General features: G+C 42.9%; 1 protein-coding gene across 1 annotated transcript; it reads left to right on the top strand.

Annotated features, from left to right (window-relative positions):
- The first annotated feature begins 844 nt into the window (after positions 1–844).
- On the top strand, positions 845–8,042 carry LOC149303564 (sulfotransferase 1A1-like). The gene is made up of 9 exons (XM_089479780.1): positions 845–884; positions 1,470–1,654; positions 3,126–3,251; positions 3,548–3,645; positions 3,925–4,051; positions 5,189–5,283; positions 6,387–6,567; positions 7,366–7,500; positions 7,955–8,042. Exons 2-8 carry the CDS (start codon positions 1,525–1,527, stop codon positions 7,476–7,478), a joined length of 870 nt encoding a protein of 289 aa, XP_089335906.1. The 5' UTR covers positions 845–884; positions 1,470–1,524; the 3' UTR covers positions 7,479–7,500; positions 7,955–8,042.
- Positions 8,043–11,173: the final 3,131 nt, after the last annotated feature.

An 11,173-nucleotide genomic window follows, 5' to 3' on the forward strand; every position in this document is an offset into this window, starting at 1 on the left:
TGGGGTTTAACGTTATTGCGTGATAGACTACCACACGCAAATTCGGGCAATGGCAAGCTATTTTCGGACAATGGGAAGTCAGTTCAAACACAATTCGAATTCAGATAAATTTGCTGAACTAGCGAATTCACGTAAATGCCCCACTTTCTTTTCATTCAAAATTAAGAGAAATTCCTCCTGTGTGATAAACTCCCATGATGAAACCCACTGGATGCCCTTGGGCAAATCATATGCTCTCAGCCTCAGGGGAAGGTAATGACAAACCTCCTCTGAACACATCTTGCCAAGAAAACCTCACAATAGATTCATCTATTAAGTTGGTAATGACTTGAAGACACATAGCACACACACAAAACATACAAGGCCAGGCAGGGTTCAAAGACCTGGAGGGACAGATTCTGGCAGCTCCTTTGTATCATTCAAACTGAATCCTATCAATCCTGGGGCCCTTTCACACCACACGATTATAACATTTTTATTCCACTTTAACTGCCATGTTCTATGTAGTCCTGGGGGTTTGTAGTTGGGAGGGAGGGAGCAGAGCTCTCTGGAAGATAATTCCGAATATCTCACTAAACTACAGATCCAGGAATCCATGGAGCCACAGCAGTTGTCAACGTACTATAGCAGATATCAAAAGTGAATTTGGGGAAAAGTCCCAGTATAGATTGTAATAAAGTTTTCTAAATCAGTATCTTTTGTGATGCAAGGACCTCCCTCACTTTGTTTAATCAGAGGGGGTGAATTTATATCTGCAGTACTTTTAATATTCCCTCCTCTCTTCTCCACCCATTCCTGGTCCATGTCCAATAAACTGGATGAGTATGTACTTTATTTTCTAAACTGGAGACAGACACAAAGCCAGCTGAAATCCCAGGATCAAGGTAATAGATATCTTTCTTTGGAAGTTGTCTTCCATTCCCCATATTCTGCAAAATAGAGTCCCTTGTTGGCTGAGGGATTCTGGGAGTTGTAGTCCAAAAAGTAACATTTTTCTACTTCTGGGAAGGACTAAGCCCTTAGCAACCAACCTTGGCTTCTGTTTCCCCCTGTTCAGGATTTCAAAGCTGCCTTCACTGTCTGGGGAATAAACTCAGGAGGACTTGCTTCTAAGTAGTTATATCTTGGATTAGACTGACTCATACTTACTCTGAATAGGCAATACAATAGTATCAAGTGAATGCATGTATGATGTTTCTAGTTATTTCCAAAAGTTACTTCTGAGGGCAATTTAAGAGGCATTTTAATTGGTAGATTTCAAGTTTTATGGAATTTCTCTTATGGATGCTAAGATGGATTTTTCGTTTGATAAAGCAGCTGAAAGTAACTGAATAATAATTAGTAGTACAAAGGATAATGTAATGGGTTCATTTTCCCCCCACTGCTGCAACAAGGAATAGATTCTTTTTTGAACAACAGAATGAATTACCTTTGAAAGATAATATCCCAAGCTCTAACTTTGCTCACAGACCAGCTGTCCATCTAGACTCCTTTCTCTGCCAGTGTGCAAAGCCAGAAGGACAGATGGAGCGCCTTCCACTAAAGTCCGTTAAAGGGGTTCCCATGCTAAAGTATTTTGCTGACATCATGGATGAGGTGGATAGATTTCAAGCACATCCAGATGACTTGCTGATCTCCACGTACCCCAAATCTGGTGAGTGATGTCTCAGGTGGAATTCACATTGATAAAGCAAAAGAGTTTTGCTGAGAAAGAAGGTGCTTAACCTATTTCTTACAGGACATTTTCCTTCTCTCCCTTCCGAACTGCTCTGCTCTCCTCTTTGCCTCATGGGGTCTCAGATACGTGAATTCCATGGACAGAGGGACAACTGCTGAAATCATGTTGTCCAACTGCCCCGATTTGACAGGGACAGACCCAATTAATCCAGTATCAATTTGTTTAAAATCAGCACAGCTCACTGACTTTTGAACTCTCCATGGGGGTTTACTGACCTCACCATTTGTTGGTTTTTGTGCATCCATGCAGCTAAACTCACTTCAGCAAGACTTCCACGTAAATGAAATCTTTGTTGTTATTCATCTGTATTAGTTGCAATTCACATTTATAGACAACAAGAGAAAGCAAGTCCAAATAAGAATAATAATGCAGGATACTGCTGAGTACCAGAGTGAGTCCTGGTCTGGGACAATAAAGGCCAAGAGGAGTAGGGAAACTATGGTTCTCCCTATGTTGCTAGACTCCAGTTCCCATCAACCACAGCCCAGTGACCAATGAACAAGGGTGATCAGAGGCATCGTCCAACAATATCTGGAGAGGCTGATAGGATCTCCAGTCTTGATATCGACAGATAGTTCAGGGCTAGTAACTGCTCTTTCAAGAGAAATTTACACTCCTGACCACCCCTTCTCTCACTAAAAAGATGCTGGAGGGACATTCGAACTTGCCTTTTTAGTGACTTGGAAAGCAAAGAAAGGAAATGGGAGTGAGGGAGACCATATACAGGAATGAACTCATCTCCAGGGATAACCATGTTGGCCATACAGCCAAGTACAGTAACATCCAAAATGTGCAAAACAGCCATACCCTTTTTAGATCAACCAAAATGCACAATATGCATGCTGCAAGCTTTCGAAGCTCCACTGGCTTCTTCATCAGGCAAAATTGTTAAAAATCATATAGGCCTACATTTTGTCATGTCATTGTTGATGTTGTGCTCAGTTAAGATGTGATGGTATGTTATGAGGAATACACTCAGTTTTCCCTGCCTGCGATGGCATCTGGTCACATCCATGGAAATGGGATGGTGAATCCACTATGGGTTTTAGTATGAACTTTAACAGTATGAAATTTAACAGATCCCACTGGTCACCAGCTGATATTGCCTGCTTATTATTTACACCAACCCTATCAAATACTCTAAAAGCACCAGATCCCATTTGATTTGGAAGCTAAGAATGGTCACCCCTGGTTAGTACTTGGATGGGAGATCACCAACTAATACTTGATAGGCTATATTTCAGAGGAAGGAACTGGCAAAACCACCTGTACATATTCTTTGCCTCAGAAAACACTATGAAACTCATGGGATCAAGGGATCACCATAAGTCAACAGGCAACTTTAAAGCACAATAAGCCACACACATACCCTATTATGCCCTTTCAGGAACTACTTGGATCTGCGAGGTTGTAGACATGATCTATAAAGAAGGCAACGTGGAGGCTTGCAGAGAGAAACCCATCTACTTGCGAGTCCCTTTCTTGGAGCACTCTTTTCCTGGATCAGATGCAGGTAGAACACCCCATGTATTTTCCAATCCAGAGAGCAAGGTGTGTGTATGTGTGAATGCCAGTTGTGTAGCATGGGGGAATGTCTCTTGTGTGACATGATAGAACTTCCTGGAGTCACACTCTTATCTCATCAGGCACTTTCCCTATTGGCCGTGTCGGCTGAGGATGAAGGCAGTTGTAGTCCAATGTAAACAGAGGGTCCTGGTTTTAGGAAGGCAAACTGCAGGAGTGGTCTGGAGATTAAAGATGGGGAGAGGATGGGAAAAGCCCTTTCACTGTCTCTTTCCCCCCATTTAGGCTTTAAGCTGCTACAAAAAACACCCCGCCCATGTGTAATTAAAACCCATCTTCCTGTCCAGCTGCTCCCCAAATCGTTCTGGGAAAAGAATTGCAAGGTGAGAGGGCATGGTGCCTACAAATTGTATGAGATAAATGAGTAGCCAAATAATTTTCTTTTGTTTTCAAAAAGTAAGTTTCCAGTCCTTATGAAGGCAGCTATGAAAGTGTAGCAGCAACATATGAAATATCGGTGGGGAGAACTGAGGAGGATTTTTAGTGGTCATTAGGAAGGCTTTCAATCTCATTTCCATCACTCTTTGTTCTCCTGCATGACTAGAAGTAGATTAAAATGTGGCAACCATCTTAGAGTTTGTACACTATTTTCCTGACAACAGATGATCTACCTGGCCAGAAATGCCAAAGATGTGGCTGTCTCCTATTACTTCTTCTATCAAATGGCAAAAGTTCATCCTGAACCTGGAACCTGGAATGAATTCTTGGAAAAATTTATGGCTGGAGACGGTAAGGATTGTGCAGTGAGAAATGAATCCTAGCAGAGCATTGACCTAGGTCAGCTTTTCCAACTTACTTTTCAAGGGTACCAAGGTGGTGTGGAATTGGCAAGAGAGACTGTTGCCAGTACCATTGATATGATGTTTTGAGCATGGTTGGACTCCTATGATTTAGGGCCATTGCCTTATTTATTTCCTAGATTTCAAGATTTGCAGAAGAGAGAGAGAGAGATTTAAGTCACCCCCTGATGAAGCTTCTTAACATTTTGAGGTTCTTCTGCCTTGTGGTGGAAACGTCTAGGATTGAAAATTGTATGGTCCCTTAGGGTCTTCAAGGAACCCCAAAGTTCCCACTCATAGAATCATACAATTGGAAGAGAGCTCAAGGGCTTTCCAGTCAAACCTCCTGCCATGCAACCTCTGTTTAAAAACTTCCAAAGAAGAATACTCCACCACACACTCCACAGGAGTGTGTTCTACTCCTAATGTTCAGGTTGCTCTTCAAGTTTTATTGGACTCAACTCCCACCCTTCAATTTTTTTTTTAGCCCAACCACCCCCCCCCTTTTTTTTTTTTTTTTTGCAAAACACCCCTTCAAAACAGCACAGCATTTTTAAAAGGCAGTTGGGTGTGTTCTTTGAAACAAGTAAGAACCCCCCCCCCCCCAAATGGATCCATAGGTCAGCAGGAGTGATATGATGGCATTTCCAGTTACCCCAAATGGTGGCTGCAACAGTATGCTGAGGATCTGGAGTTTCAAGGGACTAATCCCTCATTTCTGATGGCCATGCTCCAGCCAGTTTATGCTCAATGCAATATATTCACCAACACTGTAGTCTTTCATACCACTACAGATGTGCCAGAGAGATAGAGTGATTAGATATTTATGATGATAAGGTGATATAATCCCAGGCTACTGCTGCAAATGCCTGTATCTTTCCATGCTCTCCATTAGAGTTCCCACCACCACTTCTCACTGTCCCACATACTGAAGACTGAGGCTAGCTGATAGGGACTGATGGGAGGCTGAGTCCAATAACACTTGAAGAGCAACCCATTTTCCATCACAAAGCAGTATTGTATACAAGACAAACATGTTCCATAGCTTGGTTTTCATCCCCCTGCCCCAATCTATTTCTCTCCTCAGTTGCATTTGGATCCTGGTATGACCATGTCAAAGACTGGTGGGACAAGAGAGAAGAACAAAGGATGCTCTACCTCTTCTATGAAGATATGAAAGAGGCAAGGTTTTCCTTTGCTCAAAAATGTTCGTCCTCTGCCCCTCACCAGCTTACACGCCCCTCAGTGCCAGTTCTGCAACATCAACAACTATACGTCTTGGTTTGTAATTACGGTTGATCTCCCCAGGCCCTGAGCCTTGCCTTTTCTGAGCCCATCCAACTCTGATTCTAAGGACCTTATCACACAGGAGACAAAGGGCCCAAATCCCAATAGATAAATGGGGTTGAGCTCCCAGGAATATCCTGCAAAAGTGGAATTGTTTTCAGACACATCGGGCTAATTGAGCATTAACCCATGCAGAAAGTGGGCAAAATAGCGTCGCTTTTTACTTTTGGGATTTTCTTGAAAGTAAAAAGTGTCACGATTTTGCAACTTTCTGCACTTGTTAATGTTGCGTTAATGCTTAATTAACCTGATGTTGTCTAAAAATGATCCCGCTTTTGTAGCACATTCCCTGATTTAAACCCCATTTATCCATGGGATTTGGGCGCTTTCCTCCTGTGTGATAAGGTGAATCTGACACATATAGAGAAACTGCTCTCTAACTTTTGGAGGCTGTACTTTAATTACACAGTGGCAGGCATTCAACACATCAAATTCATCATCATCATCATCATCATCATCATCATCATTCATCATCATCATGCCTCTGAATGAGGTTCTGTGTAGACATCAAATAGTTATGAATTTGCCTCTAGTTGTTGTGTGCCTTCAAGTTATTTCAGACACATGGCGATCCTATCACCCTCTTCCTAAAGTGAACTTATCATGGGATTTGCTGGGGTTGGGTGTGTTTGACTTGCTCAAAGTCACCCAGTGGGTTTCCAAGGCTGAACAGGGAATTGAACCCTGGTCTCTAGAGTCCAATATTCAAACAACTACACCGTACTGGCTCTCATTTGCATATAGAGTATTGTAAAGAAATATCAAGATTCAGGACTTGAGCATGAGTTGCCAAATAAGAAAGTTTTACTGTTACAGGAGATGGACCACTATTTAATCTATTTGTGTAATATTAGTCTGTCCATTGTATCCATCTCTCTACCACCCCTTCCAAGCTCAGAACTCCTGGTTTTAGTCTCCAGTTGTTGCCTCTCCTCCAGGATCCACAGCAGGAGATCCAGAAGGTAATGGAATTCTTGGAGAGGCCCATTGATGAACAGCTGGTGGAAAAAATTACACACTACACCTCCTTTAAAGAGATGCGTCAGAACCACATGACGAATTACACACGTCTTCCCTCAACATTTATGGATCACTCCATCTCTCCATTCATGAGGAAGGGTGAGCTGATTCAATACCTGAAGAGCAGGGAAAGTAGACCTGTATTACTCAGATGAAGTGCTGAGGCTGTTATTATTAATGTCATATATTAGGGCCCTGAAAAACTTAAGGATCATTTGAAGGTTAAGGAAGACATAGCTAATTGTCAATATACTACCACTACTATCAAAACTGCTATTAGAACAATCCCCAACAAATGGTTGCAGGGTGAAGTGCCAGCTCCTGCTCTAGCCAGGCAATAAGGCCATCTTTAAGAAAACTCCATTTCATCCCCAACTGAGACACATTGTCCTCTCCTTCCTCCTCAACCTTCTGTGCACAGACTTCACCAGCATTGGGCAGAAGGGTTGCCTATTTCTGTGTACTTTCATTTATTTTTAAAATAAAGTGTGGTGGTCATCTCAGGACAGAGCTTTGAAAATGTCTTTTTTATTGTCAGGATAAGTCCTCTTTAATCGTGACCTTGTGTGAAAATCTTCACCATGATTGCACAATTTTCATGGACGAATGTCCATTTAACCCCCTGCTTTTCCCCATGTGATAAACTCCGTAGAGTTGGAAGAGACCACAAGGGCCATCCAGTCCAATCCCCTGCCATGCAGGAATACACAATCAATGCACCCCGACAGATAGCCATCCAGCCTCTGTTTAAAAACCTCCAAAGAAGGAGACTCCGCCACACTCCAAGGGAATGTGTTCAACTGTTAAAAAGCACTATTAGGAAATTCTTCCTAATGTTGAAGTAGACTTTATTTTCCTGTAGTTTGCCTTGACTACCAATTCTTCCCCTCAACCCAGGAGTCGCTGGTGACTGGAAGAACCATTTCACAGTGGCCCAAAATGAATTCTTTGATGCTGATTATAAGAGACAAATGGAAGGAGCAACCCTGCAGTTCCGGATGGAGATCTAATTCCTTTTGCCTTGCTACTTAGGTATGACCTCCTTTTAACAATTGTGTTTCTTTTTGTTTTAAATAATGGCATCGATACTATTAACTTCCTTTTAAAAATGTATTATCTTTTATTGAAAAGCTGTGGGTTTCTGTTTGATGAGTACAGCATAGGATAAGATACTGGAGAGAAGAGGAAGATGGCTCTGGGGGCTCACAATCCCTGACTGTCAGGGAGTGTGTGTGCATTCATGGTGTGTGTGTGTGTGTGTGTTCAAGGATCAACTGTTGACAAGATATTTCACATTCTCCTCCATTCATCTCACCAAAGTTCCCATACTCTCTTAAATGAATCCTGTGTGCGAAATACCCCATTCACATCTCCTGAATCACACCTCTTAGTATCTATGGTTGAATTTAGAGCACCAGTCCAAATCACAAGGCCTATGGAAACCTGCCTTTATTAAAGCTATTTTTATGTTTTAACTTTTCCACAGGACGGAACAAAGAATGCAGAGGAAGATTATTAGATTTTATCCACTGAGGATTAAAAAAAAAAACTGGTCTGAACATGCAACAGACTCATTTTTGCTGCTAGTTGTTTGTTACAAATTTGAAAAACTTTTGTTGCATCCAATAATTTTCGATTATAAGTTACTACGCTTGTACAATAAACTTTAAATGAGAGAAACAAAGTACAATTGTATTGCAAAAACAAAGCAGCATGTATACCCTGATCTTCAATTTCAAATGAATTTCAAATTTCCAGATCAGTTCACAATTAATACCAAAGAATCGTGCTGCAAAAAAACGAACAGCAGAATTAAAAGAGACAGGAGACTGCAGTCAAGAAATCAGAACAAGACTAGGAATGGGAATGGCAACTATGAAAGAAAAGATCCTAAAGAGTAAAGATATATAACTGAGCACTAAAGTTAGAATTGTCCAAGCCATTGTATCCCTTCCTATCATCACACACAGATGTGAGAGCTGGAAAGTGAAGAAAGCAGATAAGAAGAAAAGCAATTCATGTGAGATGTGGTGCTGGAGAAGAGTATGGAGGATACCATGGACAGCCAAAAAACAAACAAAGGAGTCCTTGTACAGATCAAGCCTAAAATCTTCTTGGAAGCCAGGGCCCCATATAGACTGGCCAAAATAAAGCTGCTTCAAGTCACTTTGGAGGTATGCTGTTTAAATGCTGCATGTGCCCTAAGAGTATGAAAGCTGTGCCAAAGCCATGCTCCAGTCTTAAAGACTAGAGTGCAGCTTTAGCGCAGCTTCTGGCCTCTTAAGATGCATGTGTCATTTAAACAGCATACCTCCAAAGTGACCCGAAGCAGCTTTATTTTGGCCAGTCTATATGGGGCCTAAGATAATCAAATTGAGACTGTCGTACTTTGGCCACATCATGAGAAGGCATGACTCACTAGAAAATACAATAATGCAAGGAAAAGTTGAGAGAAGCAGAAAGAGTGGAATGAATGAATGAATGAATGAATGTTTATTTCTAGACCGCTATTCCTTAGAGATCATAGCGGTTTACAAAATCTAACATCAAAAGACAATATAAAGTGAAAGCCCATAACCCGACAATAGAAATAGAAGACTGCACACTAGACTGATCGACGCAATTAGGGAGGTCACAGGTATGATATATAGGACATAAGCAGAGACTCTGGAAATGTCTCATCCACAAGATCACTATGGCGGGTTACAGACCGCCCATTTGGGGCGGGCTGTACCCGTCCCTTTCCCCGGTGTATCGGGGCCTCAGCTGTTAGAACGGCAGCCGCTGAGGCCCTGATCCGCCGCTTTCCGGGCTGCGAGGAAGCGGCAAAAGGCCGCTTCCCCGCAGCCTGGAAAGGGGTGTCCTTGGGGCTTCAAGCCCCAAGGACACCCCACGGTGGCAGGGAGCAGGAGAAAGGGGCCGCTTGGCCCCTTTCTCCTTTGGTCCGCTGGACGCAGCCATCTGAAGGCTGCGCCCAGCGGACCAAACCAGGAAGGAGCTCCAAAACGGAGCTCCTTCCTGCTCCGCGCTAAGGGCGCACTATGCGCCCTGGCACGGAGCGAGGACGTCACGTCCACGCCGTCCCATATAGAGGTGGCGCAGCCGTGACGTCCTCATGGCGGCGGCCGTGTGGAACGGCCGCCGCCATTTTGTGCGTGCGGAGCGCGCACTAGGGTTAGGGGGGGGCGGAAGCACCACCCCTTCCTAACCCTAGTGCGCGCTCCGCACGCACAAAACGGCCCGTTTGTAACGGGCCTATGAGTCAGGGGCGACTTGAAGGCAGTTAACAACAACAAAAGCTTGTAGTGAAGAGTTACCTACAGGGTCCAAATAACAGCTATGGTGGCACAATATGGACTAGAAACACATTCCAGATCGGAGCATTACAACTGGTTTTCATGCAAATTTTTCAAGAAACCAGTTTCTTGTTAAGTGTGAATTACAGAATATGTATATTGGTCCTCAGAATTGTGGCAGAAAGCCTGTAATAGATTACAGGAACAATTTAACTGGGCTAGCTTCTATATTATTTTGCAACCTGAACTTCCGATTCAGCTTTGGCTGCCTGCAGACCACATCTGAGCAAAACAAGTCACAAACAGATTAAGACTGTCCCACAGCTATTCTGTTCCTTTCCTCTTACACAACTCCTGGCTGGGGTGCTATTTGCATTTGTTGCATAATATTTATTTTCACAGGGTTTCTCCCAGACTTGACAGGCTAATACCAATTAACTACAAGCTCTTAGGAGCCTGTATGAAGGAGGAAGGCTAACATGTTGAGAGTTTTTCCTCTGAAATTTGCATCTGAAATTTATTTTGTATTGGCACAAAGAGGTGGGTGGGGGAAGGGGGGCTATCCACTACTATAGTGAGAAAAGAGGCAGTATCTGGGCTTAGAAATGAGAGGTAAATAGGGCCACTGAAGGGCCCAAATTCACTATAAGCCTGTGTGAAGCAACAGCAGCAGTGGAAATGGAGAAACACCCAACCTTGGGTGATAGCCTATGCAAGTTGTCATATCTGAGTCCAGCCTAGGATGGCTTGAGATATGATCAGACCAACACCAAAACAAGCCAAAGTAGGCAGAGCAAAGAGATAGCCTCAACTGGCAGATTTTGCAGGTTGGTGGAAGCAGCCTCCCAGATGTACCTCATAAACACATCAGTTTAGGGTTGCCACAATGAAAATCGGAGAGGGCTCCCAATCTTTAATGGTGTGTAGAGGACATTTCAGCAGGTGTTACTTGTCACACAACCAGGTAACAAGCAACACCAGCTGAAATTTCCTCTTCTACACAACCATAAAAGGTATGGGAGCTGCCTCTTTTTCACTCTGGTAATCCTACTCTGGTGCTACCTCTTTTGGAAGGATACAGTTGTGATTATCATACAACCAGTGACACAGTCAAGCCTTTTATTCCAACTCTCAAGTCTCAAGTCCTTGCAAGGTACTTTCAAGTCAAGTCTCGTGTCTCAAACCTGGGAGCCCACTTTAATATAAAGGAGGAGGAGGTAGTGGTGGAGGTGGTGTGTGGAGTTTTCTAACTAGAAAATCAAGAAGACATGCACAAAATCAGTTTTTTCAAAAAATATAGGCAATTTATCAAGATTGGATTTTAGAAAAATGAGGACTACTCAGCAGTCTGTTCCCATAGCACATTGGAGGAGCCTTCTAAAGCTTTTCCTTGGAGCAGGAGGGAAGAT

The sequence above is a fragment of the Sceloporus occidentalis genome, unplaced genomic scaffold (assembly GCF_023333645.1).
Source record: "Sceloporus occidentalis isolate IW3139 unplaced genomic scaffold, rSceOcc1.0.p SCAF_14, whole genome shotgun sequence".
In the NCBI taxonomy this organism is placed as follows: domain Eukaryota; kingdom Metazoa; phylum Chordata; class Lepidosauria; order Squamata; family Phrynosomatidae; genus Sceloporus; species Sceloporus occidentalis.